The sequence below is a fragment of the Toxotes jaculatrix genome, chromosome 3 (genome assembly GCF_017976425.1).
Source record: "Toxotes jaculatrix isolate fToxJac2 chromosome 3, fToxJac2.pri, whole genome shotgun sequence".
NCBI classification, from domain to species: Eukaryota; Metazoa; Chordata; class Actinopteri; family Toxotidae; genus Toxotes; species Toxotes jaculatrix.
Genome location: NC_054396.1, coordinates 19,994,857 through 20,019,456, shown reverse-complemented (window position 1 = coordinate 20,019,456; position 24,600 = coordinate 19,994,857). Strand labels below are relative to the sequence as shown.

Below are 24,600 nucleotides of genomic sequence, written 5' to 3'. Positions count from 1 at the left end.
AGAGATATGTGGGGTGGTGTTCGTCTTGTTATGGATGTTTGTTGCCAAACCGACTCACTATGTGAAGTAGACTGAACTGAATAGAGATGTCAGAATTGGGTTGTTTGAACGTTTGAAAAATGAAGTGTTGGTCCCCCGGCTGAAAGAGGGACAGCCAGCGACCTGCTTGCTGGAAATAGCATTGTGACTGTTTCCAGAACACTCGCTGCTCCCTGGTGCCTCCCTTACACACCCCTCAGCGGCAAATCACACACCCAAAACTAAAGCTGCAAGTGTGTGTCTTTGTGTATGTGTGTGTCTTTGTGTGTATTTCTCTGTGTGGCAGTATGATTTCTGTCTCTCAGTATCTTTTCGTTTTGTTCTTTCTCTTTCTGTCCCTGTCTTTTTGGGTATGTTTCTTTTATTCTGTCTTCTTTTGTGTCTGATGGTGGTGTGTCAGGCTGTATCTGGGCCATGTTACCTGCTGCTGTGGTAAAAACTAGAGCAGAGCCTACAGGTTAAGTCTCTGAGGAGCCCAGATAACACACTTTAGCATACTTTCTAAGGTGAAGTTACTCAGGAACTGTGTTGAAGTAGGCCTACTTTTAAGTGGTGTTAAATAATAATCTAATACAGAAAACAGGTAGACAAGGATAATGAGATTTATCACTGATAGTCCTTTGCAGAATTTAAATGAATAAGACAAATTAGGAAAAATACATTAAGTTATAGATATTTGTTATTGTTTGTTGAGAGGTGCTTGAGGTTAAAGTTTGATACCACTCTGATACCTGTACGGTAGCTTCTGGTAGACTGGCACTGTCCAAAGCTTACATCTGCTAATTTATTTAACCAGCACCTCTAAAGTTCAGTAATTAACTGTTCTGTCTCATTTGTTTAATCTGTACAAAAAGCAAAATTTAAATTTTGCAGTGTGTGTGCTTGTTCATCAGGTGGTTTGTGTTGGGTCCATGGCCGAACTGGAGGAACTGACCGGAGTCAAAGTAACTGATCTGCATCGTGAGAGGTGAGTCACCGATGAGCCGCCGAGATTTTCAGCCAGCCACCTGAGCCTGTGCTCAGGCGTGTTTCTGTCTGCTGTGATAATGCGTCACTATCAGATTCACATGATGCACGTGTGTACAGGGGTGGACATATGACATGAAGTTTGTGATATGGTATCTGTGCTTGTATGTGTGTCTGTCTATGACTTTGTCTGTTTTAAATCCGCCCTGTGTCCCTCTAATGTGACCTGTCTGCCTGAACCAGACAAGTGTGTGGAGCACAGATCACTTTACTCTTCCGCTTTTCACCGGCTAATTACCTTTAATAATTTCCGTGGGGCTGGCCATCTTCAATTGATGGTGGAGGGACAGGTTGCTTTCCAGTTTCTTCGAAACAAACAAAGAAACTGGAAACTTGTTCTATATAGTGGTTTGTAGTATAACTCTTAGTATAACTCTTAGTATAACTCTCATGATTAATGAAAGTGACATTCTAGAAGTGTAACTGGCTTGGAATGCATAAGTTATATTTTTGGAATTGCACTCATTCACTTTCTTGCCAAGAATTAGATGAGAAGATTGATACCACTTTCTTGCCTGTGGTCTTCACTGTTAGCCAGGGCAACCTCATGGAGATGGAGGGTCTGGAACACAACGCACCATAAAACCAAACTTCATTGTTTTTACATTTTGGTTTTTGTAGAACAAGATATAACCAGTTAATCAGTGGGATTTAGAGGTGCTGGCAGGTGGATTTGTTTTTTTAACCTTTGGACAGAGCCAGTTTTGCTTTTTCCCATTTCCAGGCTTTACACACAAGTAAGCTAATCAGCTGTTGGCTGTAGCTTCATATTTAGCGTGCAGACATGAGAGTGGTATTAATCATCTCATCTAACTCGAGACATGAAAGCAAATGAGCATATTTCCCAAAATGTCAAGCAGTCAGCTGATCAGGAAGATTTAAAGTGATACTGTCTCTATGTTACTGTCACAAATAAACCATGGCACTTTAGTTGACTCCTGTATTTGTTTTTGCGAACAGACAGTAGTTTAAATGTTAGGAGGAGCTTGCTTTGAATATTTTTGACCAACTTGAAAAAGTTTTCTACTAAAGTCAAGATGTATGGATCACTAACAGCTAAATGGATAGACTGTAATCAGTCCACACTGACGTGTGAAGTGGCCAGCTAGTGAAGATAATAGCTCTGCCTGCATTGTAGGAAAGTGAACATTTTAGCTAAATCTTCTGCACAAAACCACATATGAAACTACTCAAAATGTACTCAGCACTGCACTTCTTTTTTGGAAATTCCTGCTTAACACTCTCCCTTGCCTCTACAGGCACAGAAGCAGAGCTCTTAAGAGCAGCAGAGTACTGCAACGGAGCAGCTTTAGTGGCTAACAGTAGATTACCAAAGCTGTTATCGGCAGCTTATAGGCCTGAATGCCTATAATTTTATAAATGTGTCGCAGGTTGTCCTTAAAGGGGAAAAGAAAGTAAATGTGCTTAATCAATTTTCTGTACATATATTATTTTGATGTTTAATTGTTGTTTTTGTTTGCTTCAGAATAAGCACTTTGTCTGGATTTAATGAGCACTTTAACAAAGGCTGACATTTTATAACTACTACAAAAGCCAGAATCGCCTCTTTTCCTCAGTTTAGGACAAATAATCACTTTGTTCATAGGCTGTATCTCAGCAAGTCAGTATTTGGAGTAAATTAATCCATATCCTTGTATACGAAATGTATGACCCAAAGCAATAACCAAACGTACTCTACTGGGTGTCAGCACAACATGAGCTCTGCTGCTCTTTCCTCGTTCCCAGCAGTGATAGATTATAAAATCGTTGCTCTGGACTGCAGCCAGAAAGCCTATAGACCCATGAATCTATACAGTGTACAAATGTGTAAATAGTTCCCGGTGGCACTAATAAAACCTGAAATAAAACAGAGTTGGTCAAATTGTTATTGCCTCCATCTTTCTTAACAATTGAACTTCCTTTCTCCTTCTTTCCTTTCTTCTGTCCACTCTTTCTCTGCCCAGCATTGACAGTCTGACAATCCCGTCACGGTGTGGTAAGGGCGTGCTGCGGAGGGTCACAGAGGTGTTTGACTGCTGGTTTGAGAGCGGCAGCATGCCTTATGCCCAGGTCCACTACCCCTTCGAGAACAGGAAGGAGTTTGAGGACACCTTCCCTGCAGACTTCATCGCCGAAGGCATTGACCAGACAAGGGGATGGTAAGCTGCGGATGAATGGATAGCTGGATGGAGGGAACTAATGGAGGGAAAGATGGAAACGGGGTGACAGATGAGTAGTACAGACACACTTCCCTGCTGAGTTCGTTGAGGGAATTGATGAAAACAGAGCGTGAATGCATGGATAGACAGAAAGGATCAGGCAGATGAGTGTTTTCCTGAAAGTTTTGAATTTAATGGATTAGTATCAAATGATGGAAAATGGTTGAAACAAAAGTGAAAACATTTAAAGTGGGGCATTAGTTTTTTTCTCAGCCTCAGAAGATTGAATTATTATTATATAGTTATTATTTCTGACCTTGTGTACTGTCTTTTTGTGTCTTGCTGCAGGTTCTACACCCTGTTGGTGCTCTCCACAGCCCTGTTTGGCAAACCACCCTTCAAGAATGTCATTGTTAACGGTTTGGTACTTGCTAGGTCAGTCAGATTCTTCCTTTTTTTCAAACACAAAAACAAAAAAGAAATTAATAAAGGATACAGCAGGCATCATTCTATATTTTTCTGTTTCTCCCATAAAAAACGGAAATCCACAAAGCACTAGTCTCTCTAAGTGCTCACAGTCACAAGCCTATTGGCTCCTACTTAAGACATCTATAAATATATATATATATATATATATATATATATGTTTTATGTGGGATTGACTCAAAATAACCTGCAGTGTCTGTGGTAATGAAGGAGTACCTCAGACAGTGTTGCCCACTGTTGTGTTTTCAATAGTTTTTAGTCAGCACTGGAAGTCTGAGCTACATAGGTACAGGTAATACTTATTAGTAGGATCAGATCTTTGTTGGTTTCAGTCTTTGAAGGGATTTATTGAAAATAAGAAATCTACAGAATATTGCCAGCCTTATCCTTACTGTAAATTTCGCACATATTTCTTTCGTTTTCTGTAGACATTTTGCTTTTTATTTTACCCCTTTCGTTGTTTCCTTGTCTGCCTCCACTAATCCACTCTTTGCCCCTCCTCTCATCCACCATTTATATATTCCTTTATTCACCTGCCCCATTCATCTCCTCTTAATCTTTCTGCTATTTTTCATGATCAGTGTGGTATGTGTGCTGTAACATTTAGCCCTTAGAGCTGCTCAACAATAGGGCTGCTTGTCCTCAGCCCCGGGGTCTAAATGCAGCAGTGTGCTCACAGGCCTGCTGACCTGGAAGGACTTGACTAATTTGAATACCAAGTGCATGGTTTCTAACATGCACTTTTGTGCATGCATGCGTGTGTCTGTGCATTAATGCCTTTGCTTGTCTCATTCCCGCAGCGATGGACAGAAGATGAGCAAGCGCAAGAAGAACTACCCAGATCCAGGAGTGATAGTACAAAACTATGGAGCTGATGCCCTCAGGTCAGCTCTGTGTCTGAATGTGAGCGAGTGTGTGTTTCTGAAGCTGCGTGCCAGTGGCAGGGTTGTGTGTGTTAACCTACCTTATGTTTTATATCAGGCGTGGTTTTAAAAGGTTTGAATCACCATCTACACTTAACTACGAACTGTCCCAGTCCTACATACAGTAGACACACACTGTACACATGCGTACACACATTGTTTCTCTTCATACATTCTCTCCTTTGCCCTGAGCAGTAAGGGTGCAATGGCCATATGGCCTAATGAATAAAGCACTATGCAGTTGCACCATATGCTCACATATACACTGATGAAGAGTGTGCTTCAGAGATAAAGAGAGAAAGAGCGACAGTCTGTTTCTATTCAAGGCTCACACTTTCTTTTTCTTCATTATGGTATCATGAGCTCCATAAGTATTTTCACTACAAAAACTCTCAAAAGGAAAGTGAACAAATGACAGACTGAAGTACAAACTTACTGAGGAGACAACTGTCTGTCTTCATCTTTGCTCATTTTAAGGTGCTCAAATGTGTTTTACCAGTTGGTGGTTCTGTCTATTCTGCATTTTATTGCAAATCTGTCTCAGAGTTGCTGCTATTAAAATCACTCACAGCCTATTGCACCAAGTTGCATCATGTAAGCTTCCTTCCAGAATCATCAGAAAACCTTTTCTAACCAGTGCAACCCAGAGTGCTGATGCCTGCCACTTACTATTATGTTGATATGGATTATCTTGTTTATTATTTGTCAAAAGTATCTCTATTTGGCCGCATTGGAGGGAAGAGAGTAATTTGCACTCAAATGATTACTGTTGTTAAAATTAGATTTTGGCCCCAAAATTTGTGGAGAACGTATTCAAAGTGGACATTTAGCTTAATTGGTAACGCAAATCCAATTCAGACGTGTCTGACGGCTGAATAGCCTTGAATTAAGAAAATGCAGCCTGCTCCGCAGTTTTCTTTTAATATTTTTCTTTAAGCGTCCTGTAGTGTTTTGGACAAGATTTACTCTGCATCCTCTGCATGAAAAAATTCTTGAAATTCAAATGCAGCTTTCAGCAACACTTAAGACGTGTGTTGTATCCGCAAAATGTTGAACAAATGAACATATAGGTGTTTTTGTTTTTGTTTTGTTTTTTTAAGCCCAAAGCAGCTCTCCTTGCTTTGTTTGCTGATGTATACTGTCAGCTGGCTGCATCATGTGAGGGGCTAGATGTAGCTATTAGCTTTTATATAGCAGATTCTAATCCACTTGCATATACTTCTACTACGTAAAGATAAATCATATTGTTTCAGCAGTTTGCAATTTATTACTTAAATTTCTCACATGTAGGTGTGTATAGCTCCCTGCCTCCCATACATCAGCCTTGGCTTGAAACTGTCATGATGTACATGACTAATGTCATGTCAACTGGCAACCTCTTCATACCATATATATACTGCACGTTGGTGCACAGACCAATTAATCTTACGGTTCAGTTTGTAAAGAAAACAAATTTTGATAAAAATCACGGTGTTTAGTGTGAATGATGTTTAGTAGCTTGGCATTTTAAAGTTGTTTTTTTATTGCAAGTTATTTGTTACTATCTTTTCCAGAATGAGTGATTTTGTTGTACTTAAAGTTTAAATTAGCTGTCAGGGTGCAAACTTTGTTCTCCCAGAACACTCCTTTAATGTCGCCCAGTACATTCCTGTAGAGTACATTTAAAGAGACTCCAGAGGTGTGAATGTGTAACTGGGACATCGCTGCTCTGTTCAGCAGAGTTTATTCTGACTGTTTCTCTGTTTTTATGTTTCTGTGTCCCCTCAACATGAACATATTTACTTAACTTTTCTAGGTCCACTTACACATACTTTTCATTTCATCCTTCCACCTATTTTTCCTATGCACACACTGTATACTCTTATTCATAATCAGTCTTGCTGCACACTCATATACTCTCCAACTCCTTCTCCGTCTCTCTCTGTAGACTGTACCTCATCAACTCTCCTGTTGTGAGGGCAGAGAACCTGCGTTTCAAAGAGGAGGGTGTGCGAGACGTGTTGAAAGATGTCTTCTTGCCGTGGTATAATGCCTATCGCTTTCTGGTGCAGAACGTACAAAGGTTACAAAAGGTACATTTGTAATGAACAGAACACAAAGTCATTATTTTTACAGTCCTACAATGTTCCTTTAGCTATTCCTGGGTTAAAAACCACAGCACTGCTTAATACTGCAGCAGTTTGTCTGCTGTTATTAAGCAGTTAATTATCAGGTACTCATTGGCACAAAAAGAAATCTAATTTTTTTGTTAGCGCCATGAAATAATGTCTCAATAGCTGCAGTAATAACTTCCCCTAATGTTCTTATGTCATTGGTTACCTTTTGGCTGGGTATTTGGGTGCAGTTTGACAATCCCCCGGATTTTTTTTTTTGCTCTATGCATTAAAGACTGTCCTGTGAAAGCCATTCTTTTAAAAAGAATTGAGAATATTGGTTTAGAAGGCCACAAAGGGAGACAGTTTTACATCTGTAAAAACTGCAGGGAAGTAATGGCAGCAGTTTAGACCTTTAATTGATGCCACCTACAGACAAGGAATATAACTTCTGCTGCAGTTTTCTGCTATGAGCCTTGCAGCTTCAGGTACAAATCAACTTGTTGCAGTAAAAACACCAAAATTTCACTTTTGAAAATTTTATGAATTAATTATTCATTAATTTCTCTTTTGATACAGTTATTCCTGTTTCAAAAGATTCTTTTCCATCACTTGACCATCAGATTAATGAATTTAACTGTCTCAGGAAATGGTCACCTGCAAGCCTGAACTATCCTAATGATAAAAAACTAATAATATATCCAATTAAGCTCAGTAACACTCGTGCATTACTACTGCAACTACAACTCTTTTTTTCAGGGTAAATTTTTAAATTAACAACTTCATACACACACATAAACAGCGATTTAAAAAATACTACAAATTCTGCTGTTATAATGCTATTTGCCCAAAATTTGTGGCACAAAATCAAAATTGCAACAGCAATTGCTTTTCTTGCCTGTAGATGGTGTGCTTCAGTATTTCTGTATGTACAGGTCCAAACTGCTTCTGTTTCTGCTTTTTCTGCTAAGTAGATTATGTAGATTTTAGGCTCAGTGGCAGCTGTTTCAGATCAGTGATGTTGTGTGTCCTTGTTCTGTTTATCCAAACAGTTAAAATGGTGACTTGAGTTTATCTTCTTGATCTTGTATTTATGCATCAGGAGGATGAGATTCAGTTTCTGTACAATGAGAACATGGCGAAGCAGAGTGACAACATCATGGACAAGTGGATTCAGTCCTTCACACAGTCCCTCATCGAGTTCTTCAAGGCTGAGATGGAGGGTGAGGAAGACACACACACACAACTTTGATCTTTTCCTCCAGGAACCACACTTGATAAGGAGAATATTCATCCCATCTGGTAACCTTTTCATGATGTCAGTGAAATTCCCAGTTAAATAGTAATTTCTTGTTGCAGCTTACCGCCTCTACACTGTTGTGCCTCGCCTGGTCAAGTATGTGGACATGCTCACCAACTGGTACGTCAGGACCAACAGACGCCGTCTGAAGGTGAGATAGCAGGTTTGAATTTAGGGCTTTTTAGTGTAAATGTTGTTTTTGTAATGTAATGTAATGTAATGTAATGAAGATGGTCTGGTCAGGTTTTTAAGAGAATAGTCAGTGACAAATGTATGGAGTAACAGCAGCAGCAGTCATTAGTATTAACTGATGAGTCAAAAGTATAGTTTACAGTTTATGTCCTATGTCTTTTTAAGTTTTATTTAGCACATACATTTTTAAGTAGTTTAATGGAAACAGTAATACCAGTAAGTCTGTTCATCACACCCTCCATCTGTGGACATTTTATAGCAGTTTGCGGGCCCCCCCTCCCCTTGCCAGTCAACTTTTGGCTGGCTTAGATTGGGGATACATGCGCTGCTGTCTGCCAGAGCACTTTTATCTTTTCACTGTTCCAAGAGGACTGAATATGTTGATGTGTGTGTGAACTTTGTAGGGAGAGAGTGGCACTGAGGACTGCCTGTGGGCGCTGGAAACCCTCTTCAGTGTTCTGTTCTCCATGTGCAGGCTGATGGTGAGTCATACTGTTCCTGTGTGTGAGACCCTGTGTGTGAGTGACTGAGAGAGAAAAGAGATGGCATGGGGAAATTTCTTGTGGTGAGGTTTTGCTTTTGAGTGTGCAAGACACAAAGAAATAATGCTGGTATGGAAGAGAGGCGTGTGTGTGTGTATGTGTGTGCTGGCATGACTATGAATAATGCATGAGCAGTAGGAGTTTTTATTTATAACACACTGAAGATGTTTGCATGTGAGGCAAGAGGCACGCTAAGAGGCAGTTAGCCTAAACAAGATCAATACAGATCGGCTGTGAGCTATACAAATTAATTACCCGTGGTTGAAATGGAAGAGCATCGCATTAGAAGTAACCTCACTCCGGCACGTTTTTGTTTGAACTTTTGCACCATTTGAGGGGAAAAAAAACCTACTGTAAAAATGTGTTTTGTATGCTGATTTTATAGCTGCTTCTGACTTCCAGACCTTTATGTCAGAAAATGTAAATTAACTACAGTACAGAGCTTCAAATAATCTTCCTGTCTTCTATTTTCTCTCATGTCTACTTTCTTTCTGTCCTCCTTCACCTCAGGCTCCCTTCACACCCTTCATTACAGAGATGATGTACCAAAATCTGCGCCACCTCATTGATCCCGCTTCTGTCGACGAGAAGGACACCAGCAGCATCCACTATCTCATGCTGCCCCAAGTCAGGTTGGAAAAATCTCTTCAATAAAACTTTAATTTTAGGGACATGGACTGCTTCATGGCACTAGCATTAAAGAGGACCTTCAATTATAGGTTCAAAACTTATGATGACTTTCCCTGACCTACGCCCCACTTCCAATGTTTTGTGCTTCAGAGCGGCACTTCCGTTAACAATACAAAATTATAAACTTTATATGACATCTTTAATAAACAAAATGCAATTCAAATGTCTGAGAAAACTTTTTTCGTTTTCACAAGTGGTAAAAGTTAAAGCAGGCTGCTCAGTCAGTCAGGAAAAACTCATTGCTGCACTGCTGGTTAGACAACAGGCTGAAGTTAGCTTGATAATCATAAGCTGGACACACATTTTACCCAGCAGAGCTGAGAACAGCGTCAGCAACAGCAGCACCTCTGGATCTAGGAGGATAGCTTGTTAAAGTACACTTCAGCAGAGCAGGCGCTGACTGAAACAAGAGTTGTAACCAAGTGAACGTAACAAGGGTCATTTGGTTTAAAAACTGCCGTTCATGCCTCATAGACGCCCAGCAGCTCACACACCAAAACACCCCCTTGTATTAGCCCCTTTTCTCACAGGATATCCACTACTGATCCAGAGCCTAATCAGGTTCAGACAGAGTGTGTGGCCTTACTTTACCCCAATCATATCACACTCTGGACTCCTCAGAGTCGAAGCTTTTTGAAGAATGAGAGTCCACAGCAGTTTCTAGATCAGTGTCTGGCTTCACAGCAGCTGTTCTCTTTGTGCCTTAACCCAATTCTTCTCGTCAGCTTCATCTTCCACTGTGATATCTCATACTTATCCTAGTTAATAAACCACCCCTCTCATTTTATTGTAATTTAGGAAATGATTGTATGATTTTAATAATTACCATAAGTGTTATTTAAAGGGATCATTGGGATTTCTAGGTAAAGGCTTGCTTTGAGCGGTTTCTGAGCAGATTTTCTCTGTCTGCTCATGTGTCACATGCAATTCATGGCTCTTTGTTCCTCCTTGATAAAAGTGAATCAGAGCTGATGCATTTTCCACACTGCCACAAAGTCAGCTACAACCAACAACCAGGGCATCTGATGCAGAGAAAGATACAGTGTACCGTGTGCACAGCCTCCTTCAAGTTCAGTGCTATCTTCTATAAAAATCAGCTGAACCTTGTTTGTATTTTTAGTCTAAAAATGTTTGATATTCCCTTTTGTAGGGTGGCAAGAGTGTGCCCACTTACAGCAAAGACCTAGAAAAACCCAGACAGAATTGCACTGGGCTTGCCTTGATTGTCAGCCCTGCAAATGGATGCTCCTCACAAAATATGATCATTTCATTCCCTTCACTTCAATTACTTCAGTAAAATGTGTGCCTTGGTGGCTAACCGGTTTTGTTAATGCCTGGGAGGAATTTTAATTGCCCAAACTTAATTGCATCATCTTTAACTATAAAAAAGTTCTGACATGATTAAATATCCATTTGATTTAGCATAAGGAAAATAGTTTGTGTAATGGTTCATATAATCTACTCTGTCACTTGGGAAGCATTCAGCACTGCTGCTTTATTAGCCGCATATCCTTCCTGTTGTCGAATGGGCCTGCTTCACCCTCCTCCCAAAGGTCAGCCACCAATCAGGCGGCGGGAACAGCTGCTCCTCAATCAGCTCATTAAATGATTGGCTGTCCCTGGCGTCCTCTCCTGTGTCATTTTACTCCAATGTTGTATGTACACAAGCAGACTGCAGGATTAAATGAACAAGCATTGTGCAAGCACACACACAAGCTCAGACACACACACACACAATGTTCCTGCAGACTGTTAGGGCTAATATCGCTATTATACATGATTATCAGTGGCTGTGCAGCTCTAATTTGAATTCAGAGGTGGAAGTCTCGGTGTACCTTATTAGTGGATGTTCCAGAGTTGGCGCTGATGGTTCTGAACTCTGTCTTCATTTGGAGTTGTGGTACTAACCTTGTCACGCACTATTCATTTTCCTCCAGAAGACCCATTTGAATTTCTAAATCACCAGAAGATGGTGATAACTAGAAGATGGTGAGATCTGAGTTACTGTAAAAATGCACCTGCGTCCCCTAACTGTGCCCTGAAATTATTTCTGATTTCACAGAATATAAAATAATTATCCCAAGAAAATGAGGTGTTTTGAACAATGTTCTTATTATAAGAAGGGGACAGGGTCATGTAGCACCCTTGAAATTGGCTTAAAGTACCGCAGCCCTTCTAATTATAGTTTTATTTGACACTCATGATCTTTAGCTCAAGCTCTCTTTCATTCACTCATTGTCAGTGCTGTGATGTGGTCGATATGGTAACACAGCTCATGATATGATACTCAGATTTTCTTTATTTTTGTGTCTGTTTTTCAGGGAGGGTTTGATTGACAAGCGCATTGAGAGCGCTGTCTCTCAGATGCAGTCTGTGATTGAGCTGGGCAGAGTGATCCGAGACAGGAAGACCCTGCCCGTCAAGGTAAATCATCAGCTTAACGCCATTCACTCATGTACTTCAATGTTCCAGTTTCAATGAATTAAAACTATAACATCTAAAAATTTTAACTATATGTTTATTTTGTATATTGTGTTAGGGATTTTAAAGTTACAGATATATCAAATCCTAGAAATATGTAATTGCAAACTCAATTTGGGTTTCCTATAGACTCAAGAGTGTCTGGTTTTGTGATACAAGTGTGCCAGGTCTAGTATGGGATGGGTATGGTTGTCTTGTTGATTGTGACGGCCCTTTTTTGTGCTTTCGGTACTGGAGATTTTAACCAACTGATGTGTTTCAGTACCCACTGAAGGAGGTGGTAGTTATTCACCAGGATCCAGAGGCTCTGAAAGACATCCAGTCCTTGCAGAAATACATCCTGGAGGTAAGTAAACTGGATATTTTTATTTTATTTATTTATTTATTACCAAGAATACATTTTGCTTATATTGTGTGGTAATTATGCGTCTTGTTTAGTGTTGAAATCGTCTTAGTAAAGTGTCACTTTACCAGTGCCCTGTTTCAAGGCAAGGGGAGCATCTTTTTCCCATCTTCCCTATGAAATGTTTCCCTGAAATCTATTTTTGTTGGTCTACTGTTCTTTAGTGAGTACTGTAAAATTTATAAGTTAAACAGAAACATCCCCTAGATCCTTGTTGACACTCCAAAGCCACTACTGTATGTTGTGTTGGGTGAGGGGATAAACATCAGAAGCAGTACATCTTCATATGCTGTTTGTATCTTCAGCTATAATTGAAATTTCTGTGCCTGGATAATTTAAAAAGGGGGATGGAGCACATGCCTTGGAAAATGATTTCACATGTTATCTTCTCCAGCTACAACACACACAAACACCTCATCAAATACAGAGTGCAAACATGAGCATTATGTATCTTTTTCCTCTGAGTTCAATTTCCAGGGTAAGGTAGAGGCATGTCGCTTATCACACATCCCCTGAATTTCTTGCATGGAAAAATATAACATTTAGGACTGGGTGTCTGCAGTTCTACGTGTCTATTATATTATGTTTTGCCAAAAGTAGCATTATTACTGTGCAGCAGAAAGTTCAGATTGATTACAGGAGTCTGTGGATTGCATTCAGGGGTTGTTCAAGAAACACGGGAAAAATATTACTCGGACATTAGACAGGGTGACTGTCATAACCTCTTAATGCAGGGAGCCTTTAAATTTACATGATCCTTTTGTCTCTGGGTTTGATTTTCCATTACCAAAGCTCAAGAAGTCAGTGCTGTTCCACAACTGTTTCCCATATTCCCGCTACTGTCTTAAGTAAGAATGTGTTCACCTTTGTAGGAGTGTCGCATTTATCTCTATTTGTTGAAATCTTACTCGGTCCTAAGCTGAGAAATTACTGATGTATATTAGATGGAAAATTAATTCCACCTCTTGTTCCCACATGATGCCGAAGAGGAAAATTTAATGAACATTTATGGATTAAGGTTCACATAGGAAAATGACTTCTGTTGAAACCTTCTGTTGGATCCTGCAAGCTTTATCTTAGTTCAAGCCACTTCTTATCTCTCACTCCGTTTCATTTCTGGTGGGGGAAACATTTAACCTTGCTGGACTCTAGCTTCCCTCCAGTAAACAAGGTTTATTTGATCAGAATTGAGAGCAGTGAAGGTCCTGCAGCCCAGGGAAGAACCTTCCAGCTCTCTTACAATGTTTGTGATGTAGTTTAAGTTGATAAAGACTGGATTCACCTTTTAACGGTTACTTTAACTTAGATTCCTTTATTTTTATTCTGTAACTGTTACTTTACATTATTAACTCGTAGTTCTTGAGATCATTCACTTTAATATCTTTAACCTTTCCTTTACCACTACATAATTGTGCACCAATTGGGCACAAACCAATTGGCACTTAAATCCCAGGACCAGTGCCCTTTTTAAACCTCTATGTGATGATTGTTTTATAGTAAAATATTAACTTTTTTTTGCTGTTACTCTCAACATCAGCTGGCTTACTGACTGGTTGGCAGTTGCTTCTTCTGATACATGAAGTAGTGGATACTACTGGCAGCAATACTAGTACTGGCATACTTGAAGGGTTCAGCCATTTTTGTGGCCAGTGCTGACGTTTCTGATGTTGCACTGTTACAAAAATATGAAGACTCAGCAACTTAGCATTTCACATGAAGCAAGTGTAACTCTTGAGTGATGTTGATTCAATTTTTACTCAATTTCTTGCGGCAAAACATGGATTTTAAAAACTCTCTTTACTTTGGGAGGGAAGAGGTGATGCACAAAATGCGACTGGTCAGTGGCCATCAAAATTTTAGCTTTGGTCAGCTGTGCTTGGCTGACAAGCTCACTGATGACTATGCTATCTGCTGACCATCCACAGAGCTTAAGATGCTCTGTGGAATATCAAATGAGTTGCTTTTTGAGCCAACAGAGACATGAATTCATTGAAATGCTCCAAGCCATCACGCACTCAAGATAAAAAAGGTTCTTGTTGTGGACTTTTGCATTGATTCAGTCCTATTTTAAATAACCATGCTTGCCTCAAAACAAAGGTTCGAGGTGCTATTTTTCACCCCACACCGCCCTTAAGTTTATTGTTCAGGCCACTACGGTAGATTATCTGTGCTCTCTGTCAGCAAGTCAACAATACTAGAACTCAATCGCAGTCACAAGCCTCAACTTTTCGGTGTGATTGACTGAAAGAAGTGGTGCATTGAAGGCCAGGGTGGATGTCAATATACCTAAATTTAGTATCTCTCTGTTGGTTCACCAGATATGACTGGATCACAGATTTCTCTCTCCATTTAGATTGAAGAATGAAACTTTCTGTATTGAAAGGCAGAAATATAGCGACTGAATAGGTGGAATGGCTTATTGGAGATTTAAAGACCGACTGGCTGACTGACTGGTTGATTTCATGGCTGACTTGCTCTTTGAGTGTATGACTCTGTGATCAATCTTTGATTTGCCCTTTCCAGCACACGCCTGGAGTAAATAAGTTTTTAGGTTTTATTACACTTTTAGTAAACTTTTCTGTTGTTTGAGGTTGAAATTTAATTTTCATTTTGATTTTAGTATTAGTTTAATTTCTTTGTTTGTGTTTAAATTTAAATACCTGTTATTTTTTTTAAACATTTGTTTTGTTTTATTTCTGTGACACATTAAGTTCCAGTTTTTGTCCATACTTGGATTAGGGGTTGAGGTTAGGGTTAGGTATATTTACACATTCTACGGGAAACTAAAAGATAGTTACCTTTTCTATTTTGCATCCTCCAGGAGCTTAATGTGCGACAGTTAACACTGTCAACGGACAAGGACAAGTACGGTATCCGTCTGAGAGCTGAGCCAGACCACATGGTGTTGGGCAAGAGACTAAAGGGAGCCTTCAAAGCTGTCACTGCTTCTATCAAGGAGCTCACCAGCGAACAGCTAGAGGCCTTCCAGAAGACAGGTATGGCTGTGTATGCAAAAATATATATGAACCCAAATCTTAAAATCACACTCGGAAAGAACAAGAACATGACAAAACCTTTCAGCAGTATAAAGGCTCATTAGCAGTCTAATGCAGTTCTCTAGTTTGCATTTACACCAGTTTTTATATATCAATTTTTTACCATATACTTTTGTTCTGTCCCAGGGTTACCAAAGAATGAATCAGTAGGCAGTGATGTTGTTTTCCAAATAATGAATTAATGCAGAGCAGATGGTTAGCCTTAGGAATTTGGAAACATTTGCACAATTGTTGCGTTTTGTGTCAAAGTAGTACTTTTTTGAACACTATGTAAACTATGAATCCTTGTAATGAAACCTGCTACACACAGACGGCCAGCTTTTCCTTAGAATGCAAACCGCTAAACCCTCTGAAACTATAATCAGTGCTCGGGTACGGATCAAAGCAGTGCAAGGTATCTTGTCTCTCCAATTATAGAAAGACGAGGAGAGCTCCCAGAGTCTCTTGGGACCGAAGCAGTGGAGGTCAGCTGGGCTGTGGGAACTTAACATTTCCAATCACTTGAATGTTTGAAGTCTAGCCAATTGGAAGGAAAAATGAAGGATGAGCGATGGAAGGAAAAAGATAGATGTGATAGAGGATGGTGGAAAAATGGTGGAGAGGGGAAGTAGTGAAAAAGTGTACAACCACACAGTTCATTAGATCAAAGGTGAAATGTGATGTTTGAGTGTACAAGACCCAGTGTTAAGGTGCTAAACTGTATAATTCAGCACCTGTCTTTGTTTATAGTGTTCAAGAGTTAGATGAATTTGGGGGAAAGGACAGAAAAGGCTGAACAAAAGGAACATCTTGGTAAATGATAGCGATCAGTCAGTTAGTTGAAGCTAGTGAAGCAGTGTCAGTGAAATAATCTGTCTGTGGAAGCTCTAATCACTCACACACAGTTGAGAGCCTACTTTTAACCGTTTTAGCAATTTCTTGCTGCAGAATCCATGACTCACAAAAACCTTGTTCCAATTTAGACTAGAAGGGTGGCAATTTGGCTAGAGACTGATTGTGAGCTCATGGCCATTGGTTGTATTAGTCATTATTCCCCACCTGAACCTTTTGATCCCATCATTTTGATGGGGAAAAAGAAAAGAGGTTCAGAGAAAAGGTGGAGAGGAGCAGAGAAGCAGGGAGGGACACAGGAAATCAAGGTATGGAAATCTGGGATTATAGGGGATCTGAGTGACTGTTTCACCCAGCCTCTGGCTGTGGAGAAGTGAAGAGTAGAGCAGTACACGGTCATGGATTTTAGTCAGAACACAGACGTGGGTAATTGCTGCCACTGGCAAATTGGAGATATAAACCTGACTATATTGGGTTTGCTGTATTGTTTAAAAGCTCAGAACTCATGTGGATGTGGCCAGGAAGACTGCAATGTAAGGAATCTTGAAATGCCAGCAAATACCAGTTCAGACCCCAGCTAATTCAAAACAAAGCCTCAGTCCTCATGCAAGTTGAAAGAGCCCTTTATTCAGTATGATTCGGTGTAATTGAAACCTTTTCTAGAATCCTCCTCAAGAGACGAACCCTGCCATATAGACTTAATTTCACACAATCAGTTGGCAATTTATTTAAATTTAATTAGGATAGTGGGGAGCTAAATTGTTTTATCATCATTGATTTATCATAATTGGCATCAATAAGCTTCATTCCATTGCTTTTCAGTCTCCCTTAAATTACCCATTTTCTGTTATTAGATTTATGGTCTGAAAGATTTATATAAATATAGACATCTGTGCACAAGAATTCAGGATCCTCATAGTTTTTCACAGGAATGCATGGGAAAAGTTTGTTATACTTCTGTAGTTGACACCTTACACTCTGTATATTATCTCGATTTAGTAAACCTTAACTATTTTGTCAGACACTGAGACTGAATTCCACCTTCACAAATAGTTTGACACAGGTTGTTCCATAAAGCATTTTATTTCCTCAGGCTTTAGAAGTTTGTGATTAGTAGTTGTCAAAGCGTGCTATTTAAAGAAAATGTAATCACTTCCAAACAGTTCAAACATTTTCCTAATTGTACTTTATATCTGTATTTTTCATTATTGGTTCTTCAAATCATTTTGTCCTGAGTTACTGTTACCAAGAATATCCCAACCCAAAAGGAAAGTCTTAGTATTTGTGAAAGTAAACAGTTTTTAATGAATGTATATTAAGTATGGTTTGAATCTTTTCATGCCCCCTGGCACAGTTTGTAAAGGCTGTATAATTTGTGGTAGCTCAGAAATGTGGGCTGATGGTGCTGAAACACAGTAGGGTTCCATAGTGTTGAATTGTGTATGAACAGCATATTTATCATATTAAAAGCACTCTCTGTTTCTCAATGAATAGATGAATGTTATTTTATATTGCCATATGATGATTTTTATTTTTATGTTCATGGCAATAATTGTGGTTATTAATCTTGTATTATTGTTGTGGATAATTTTAAGGATCCATCATGGTTGACGGCCACGAGCTTCATGAGGAGGACCTGAGGCTGATGTACACCTTCAACCAGAGCTCAGACTCAGCTGCACAGTATGAAGCCCACTCTGACGCACAGGTACGCTCCGCTCGAAATTTAAACACAGCTGTGTTCCCGTTAGATACATCAATTAAATGCATTAATTTTGCATGCAAAGTAAACACCATGATGAACAATAATGCCACCTGCAGGGAGCTAAGAATCAGAAATAATGGGCTGTTTCTAATATGCATTTTATATAATACAATGAAAAACAGCCCCTTTATTAAAGCAATGGAAGGATGCATTTTGGATGGATGCTCATTTGTTTTCTTGCCAAAAGTTAGATCAGAAGATCAACACCATTCTCATACCAGCTGGGAGATGTGAAGCTATAGCCAGCTGCCGGTTAGCTTAGCTTTGTTGACTGGAAGCAGCGTTAACAGAATCTGCCACCCAGCACTTCTGAACCATGCTAATTAACACGTTGTATTGTGTTTAATCTGAACAAAAAACAGTGGAAAAACAGCACTTTGTGTTTTCGTGGGGTATTTATGTGCCAGAGCTGCAACTTCCAGGAGCCTTGTCATTACTTTGAGGTTGCCAGCCAACCAGCACTGACTTGAGGAACTTACTGCGCCTAGCCAAGAAATAGTTCATTGTTTATGCTATGCTAAGCTAATCATCTCTTTGCTGTGGCTTCATATTTGGAGTGCAGGCATGAGGGTGGTATCATTCTTGTCATCTAACTCTGAGCAAGAAAGCGTATTTCCCAGAAGGTGGAACTGTTCCTTTAACCTGGTGGCAGTCACATAATTTTTTTTAATGAAGAGAGGTACATATTTTATCTTAGTTCATTTACTTATTTTTTAAAAATTATTTTAATACATTATTACATTATATTTTCTGTCATTTTCTTCCTAAACTTGCTGCACCCATGATTATTTATTGTATCTCACATATTTTAGATTTTTTTTTCTTTTGTTAAATTTGTTTCGGCACCTTTCACTACACACAGGGTTATGAAAGATCTGCATAATTACTATTCGAACATTTTACAGTTTTTTAACACACATGTAAAGTTTCAGAAGTACAGGTACAGAAATACACACACGCACATGCACATGCATGTTCTCCCCAGCTGCCCTCTTCTCTCTCTTTCTTTCTCTCTCTCTCTCTCTCTCTCTCTCTCTCTCTTTACTGCTACATTGCCTACTGTTGTTGCATAGATTGAGCTACAAAGTGTAATGTAACTGGATCTAGAAAATAAATAAATGCTGCTCCGCTGCAGCTCCTGCACTAAGCTGCCATATACTGTAGATGCATTTATGTGTCTTTACTGTGAGTGTGATGTATGAAATAATTTCACGGCCAAGTGGAATCCAGCATGTATGCGTTTCCCACAGGCCCTCTCTAATCAGTGCTCCTCCAACCGTATACACACCACACTGCTGCACCTTAATACCAGTTTACTGAGCTGGCTTTTTAATTCTCTGTTGCTCTCGCTTGCTCGCACTGACTCTCCAGCTCCCATCTGTCTGGCTCTCTGTTCTCTCTTTCCTCTTATTCTGTTGTTCTCTTGCTTTTGTGTACTTTTCTCTGTCACCCTGTCATCTCTTTCCCTCCTCCTTCCCATGGTAAAGTGTTCAGGGCTGGCAACAGCTCAGCCATGCACAACATGATACTCGTTTTACTTCAGTGACTCATACGGACTACAATATTGTCTTTATTGCTGCATGATTAGTTGTTCTTTTTTTCAGTTATCACATTATAAACATTTGGACTACAGTATAAGACATATGTTTCTTATAGGTTGCTCTTGTCATCCCTTGATATTGAACTGTTTTCTCAAATGAATAGTTTGTACCCCTGAGCTGAAAGAGTCTGGATGGTTCAGCCCCTCCAGTTAATTCATGATATCAGAGGATGAATGCTACCATAATATCTTCATGTCATGTGAAATCCTGTCTCCTTCTAATATTATTCTGTAAGCTGCAAGTATTAGTGGGGTGTGCACGAGTAGCGTAAATTAACCAAATTAACCAAAACGTCCATTATAGATTGTGGGAACAATCTATAATAAAATATTTTGAAGTGAATATTATTTTTAAATCATTTAATTGCCAGGATTCGATAAATTTGTTATTGAATTTTGTTGCCAGAGTATTCATACTTAGATTACACTTTTAATGGGCTTTATTGTCTTTTAGGTCCTGGTGCTGTTGGATGTCACCCCAGACCAGTCCATGGTGGATGAGGGAGTTGCCCGAGAGGTCATCAACCGCATTCAGAAACTACGCAAGAAGGTGGGGCAATTATTTCAGGAGCACTACTAGCTCTGGAAACAAGAGTGACACATAACACATCACTAGTGAATTTTGCAATCCAGTGTGTAATGAATACAATCATAGTTGAACTGTTTGCCAATATATGTAATCAGGGCTGTGCCAGGGTGAGCAAAACATGCCTCCAGGGAAGTATACTTTATTTTTACTTGAAGATAAAATATTTTAATCTATCTATTTTAATAGAAAACACTAAAAGTGTTTGAGGAGGTTTCCCTTGTTTGGCATCTGTAAACCTTCATCCTTTCAGGATGCTTAATTATTAAAAATGTGCCAAAATCAATAAATAAATAATAGGAAAATGAATGAGTTGGAAAAATTAAACTGAGCCAGTAAAATGTAATTTTAATTATATTTAATGATGTTAAAGGAAAGTATTTGTCTTTCTTGTTACACTCCCACTTTAATTATTTCAACTTGTCTGATAACCCCTTATTTAATTTTGTCAGTAATGGGGGTCCATACTTCACCTGGTTGGACCAAAAATAATGACTTTGAAGGCATCATGTTGTGCTCTGGGAAACTAAAAATCGTTTTTTTTTTACTAGGTTCTGACATTTTTAAAGTTATCTATAAACTCTTAATTGATTGATTGAAAAAAAGAAAGACAGAATAATCAATAATGAAACTAATTGCTAGATGCAACCCTACAATGCAGAAGATTTTCTGTATTTTTTTTTTGTTATATTTCTCTCTCTTTGATCACCCCCCGCCCCCCTCTTCTTCTTTATGTCCCATGCTAATTTTGTCAGGGCAGTTTTGAAATCTTTCCACTGCAGCGTCACAGTTAGAAGTTTCTCCATCATAAGGCAGGCTTAATGGAAGCTTAATTACAGTCTGGCCCCTTTCAGATTCTAATGTTGGAGCTTTGAAGTGGTCTGGGGAGTAAAGACGGATTAGCCGACAGCCCCTTGTTTTCACAAGCAACAAACAGTTTTTTCCGTCCCCCTATAGCAGTGGTGTGCGCTGGCTCCCGGCCAAGCTAAATTCCTCTGGTCATTTCAAACTGAGATCTGTTAGGAATTTTCCACCCCGGGAATGGGAATTAATTTTTAACAATTCTTTGACGTGTTTGGTAGTAGTTTGTGGGTGTGTTTGTGTGTCTTTACCGGTGTTTACGTGGGTGTTGGTGTTTTGTTTGTGAGCATATGCACGTTTGAGAAACAGGGGTCAGCATTTCCTTTTTTTTATGGGACTGCTCACAATCTGAAGTTCCCTGTAGCTCTATCTGAGGTGTACACATATACACACACAAACACACACATACACTCTCACTGTACTAGCCCCTTCAGGGTAGGGTCAGTACCTTGACTTGGCAGGAAAAGCCTATAAACCTTCCTCCATTGATTGACTGCTCCTCTGTATCTAGCTAACGTTATTCCTCTGCCCTTGAGCCACATACTGCAATTGGTGTGTGTGTGCGTACTACACAGTCAAAATGTGTGTGTGTGGCTGTGCACACGTGTACACGGCTGCACACTGCAGATTAGGATGAGATCAATGTGTTTGAATGTGTCAAGGTTAGAGGAAGCTGGCAGCACACAATGCCAAAATAGATGGGCTTTCATCCAATAAAAAAATCTCCCCTTATTCCCTTCTGCCATTTTTTTGTTCTTATACTGTCTGTTTTCTGTTTTTTAATCCATACTCTCTCTTCTTTTGTTTGCCCCGTCCATTTTGTTTATCCCATACCCTCTTTCTTCCTGCTTTCCGGTAATTGTTTCTTCCAGATTTCATTTTCTTATAAAAGAGAAAAAAAAAGCTTTGAAGATAATTACTTGTCTCAAAATTGTGATTCTTTCTGTCCTTGGCAATCATTTGTTTTAATCAGATAAGAGGTTTTCTAAGCCAAATGGCAGATTATTGTGTGTAATTGTTTGAAGAATTATTCAAGCATTACTTAGTGTATGTACTCACTTCTGGTTCCACATCCCTGGTGTCCTTTTTCTTGTGCCCTTTGATACTGTAGAAACTTGCTTTCATTGCATAAACCGACTCCCTAGTTTCTGAACAAAAAATGCTGCACTCAATATTTGTTTACTCAAAACATTTTACCCATCTTCCAATCTCTTGCCTCAGGGTCATTTGGTGCCATCAGATGAGATAACTGTGTATTACCACTGCCAGCCAGAGGGGGAGTACTTGGACTCTGTGATCCAGGCTCACACTGACTTTATCCTGGCTACCACCAAGGCTCCACTTCTGCCCTTCCCTGTCCCCAACACTGCCAGTGTCATCATAGAGGAAAAGACTCAGGTATGAGAAGATACCTGAAGGCAAGCAGTTGCATGTTTTTGTTTTTTGTTTAACTGTTTCAAAGTTCTCATTCTCAGTGATGCCTGCATCATCTCTCCAGTTGGTTTTGTTTTTGCACAAGTCACAGTTTGAGTTTCTGATTAAAGGACTCTTGAGCAAAGATTATAAAGTCAGTTTGTCTCTCTCTGTCTTGTTCCCTCTTTCATGCACTTTTTTCCCTTTGTTGCAGCTGAAGGGCTCAGACTTGGAGTTAACCATTGTAAAGGGATCTTCAGCCCCTCGGGCCCCTCTAAACGGACCAGCTTGCACCTATGTGAACCTCAGGGTGAAGGTCAACAACAAAGAACAAGGTAGTGCATGGGGAGGGTCAGTAGAAGTTGCTCTTAGGTTATTTTGCATTTTGGAAAAAATGAACAGCTCTATTTTGGGAGTAACTTCAAAGGTCTGTGAGACCTTGCATGTATAGGATAAGTTAGTAATTAGTAATTCTCTCTGACTTGTGTCTTGTTCAGAGGGTGTGGTGCTGTTGGAGAACCCCAAAGGAGACAACAGAATAGACATGGACAAGCTGAAGAAAGTGTGCGGCAGCATCTTTGGAACAAATAACACCAAGCTCAGATTCTTCCACAGCGGGACTGGTGAGAAAAGACTTGACCTCTCAGAGACATAAATCCAATTCCTACTCATCAGCAGTGTGAAACCAACAGGTCATTGTTAGAGTAGAAGTATCTGCCATCTCACATTACTTCCGTGGCTGCTGGTAATTTTATTACCGCCATCCTCCTACTGCCATGTGTATATACTAATGGAATCAACTTTTACTGTTAGTTATATTTTTTAAATCATTGTAGTTATGATTGAAGCCGTGTGGCTGAAATAAACACACTGAACACCTGCCTTTTCAGCTAGCTACCTAGCAGCAGCTAACTTTTGTCATCAGTCTAGACCAGTCAGTGCAGGTATTGCTAATCATCCATTTGCTGTACTTCATATTGGTTTAACATCACTGTATAAATGCTTGTATCTACGTTAGCTAGCTAACACTACTTTTTTGTTCGGCTTCATCTTAGTGTTTGACATTATGAATTTCTTTTTACCAACTGATTGGAGGTTAAATGAAGAGTATTTCTTTTTACACACAGTATTGAATGTACAAAATTATTTATGTGCTCATCCTCTTGTCTGCATTTGTATGTTTATTACAGAGTTGACCAGCAAAGCAGACCTTCAGGCTTTGAGTGGCAAAACTTTGTCTGTGACTTCAGGCACTTCCTCCCCTGGCCCCGTCCCCACCACCGATACCCTCCTGTGTCCTTACGTTAACCTGCTGCTCTGCAACGCACAGCCAGCTGGTGAGAAACACAGGCACACACATACAATAACGCACCACTAACAAATCAATCATTCTTACTTTTGAAGCTTACTTTTAGGCTGACATTGTTTTATCTTTTTATTATTATCAGCATTGTTTTGACAAGGAAAAAGAATGTGTGAAAAAAAAAAAACAGCAATATCTTTGGTTCTGATCACTTTTGTCCATCATAGGTCTGAGAGTGCTGTTGGAAAGTAAAGAAAATTTGCCAAAAATCCAGCCCTGTCCTTTAAGGCATTCATACCCTACTCACCTTGCTCCTCTACCCTTCTCTTCACCAGTTGATCAGCTAGGCTCTCTCTCTCTCTTGTCCTCTCTTTTTGATCTCTCTTCCTCCTCTCTGTCTCCTCCCTTTTCCCATGGCTAGGCTTAGGCTTGATCACATACTTTCCCAGGACTTGTGAACAAACCTAAGTAACAAGCCAATCGTTCCTTAATTTGTAGAGGAAATAAAGTCCGTCTGGTTCACTTCACTTCTCTTCAACACTCTTACTCTCTTCTCTAGAATGCCAGACAGGAGAGGTTGGCACCCTCCTGCTGGTGAATCCAGTAGGCCAGAATGGGCTCGATTATTCAGGCCTTTTGTCTGAGGTTGCCAAGGTTTTCGGCCTTCGCAGCAGGTGGCTCAAACTGTACCTGGACCAGGACCTCACCCAGGGTAAGATAAAACAATTGGTGGATATCATATTGACTTTAGCATTCATGCAGAAGACGCTTAAGCCCCATTCAGATGGAATTAACATTACATGGAGAGGTGGGGGATAAAATATTGTATTATATTCACTGCCTGTGGTCAC

The 24,600-nt window shown here is 39.7% G+C and overlaps 1 protein-coding gene across 2 annotated transcripts in view; it reads left to right on the top strand.

The window, feature by feature from the left end:
• The window catches only part of iars1 (isoleucyl-tRNA synthetase 1), a 64,043-nt gene that overhangs the window by 21,134 nt on the left and 18,309 nt on the right, over positions 1-24,600 (top strand). For both annotated transcript variants that reach the window (XR_005893856.1, XM_041033949.1), the window contains exons 15-33: positions 933-1,006; positions 3,030-3,224; positions 3,573-3,659; positions 4,511-4,594; positions 6,561-6,705; positions 7,829-7,949; positions 8,086-8,177; positions 8,623-8,700; positions 9,271-9,392; positions 11,772-11,874; positions 12,194-12,277; positions 15,156-15,330; positions 17,817-17,929; positions 20,041-20,136; positions 22,255-22,431; positions 22,661-22,781; positions 22,944-23,069; positions 23,637-23,783; positions 24,309-24,461. Coding sequence is in view for 1 of the 2 variants with exons in the window: in XM_041033949.1 (XP_040889883.1) it covers positions 933-1,006; positions 3,030-3,224; positions 3,573-3,659; positions 4,511-4,594; positions 6,561-6,705; positions 7,829-7,949; positions 8,086-8,177; positions 8,623-8,700; positions 9,271-9,392; positions 11,772-11,874; positions 12,194-12,277; positions 15,156-15,330; positions 17,817-17,929; positions 20,041-20,136; positions 22,255-22,431; positions 22,661-22,781; positions 22,944-23,069; positions 23,637-23,783; positions 24,309-24,461 (2,293 nt within the window). In the remaining variant the exon portion in view is untranslated. The remainder of the gene's footprint in view (positions 1-932; positions 1,007-3,029; positions 3,225-3,572; positions 3,660-4,510; positions 4,595-6,560; positions 6,706-7,828; positions 7,950-8,085; positions 8,178-8,622; positions 8,701-9,270; positions 9,393-11,771; positions 11,875-12,193; positions 12,278-15,155; positions 15,331-17,816; positions 17,930-20,040; positions 20,137-22,254; positions 22,432-22,660; positions 22,782-22,943; positions 23,070-23,636; positions 23,784-24,308; positions 24,462-24,600) is intronic.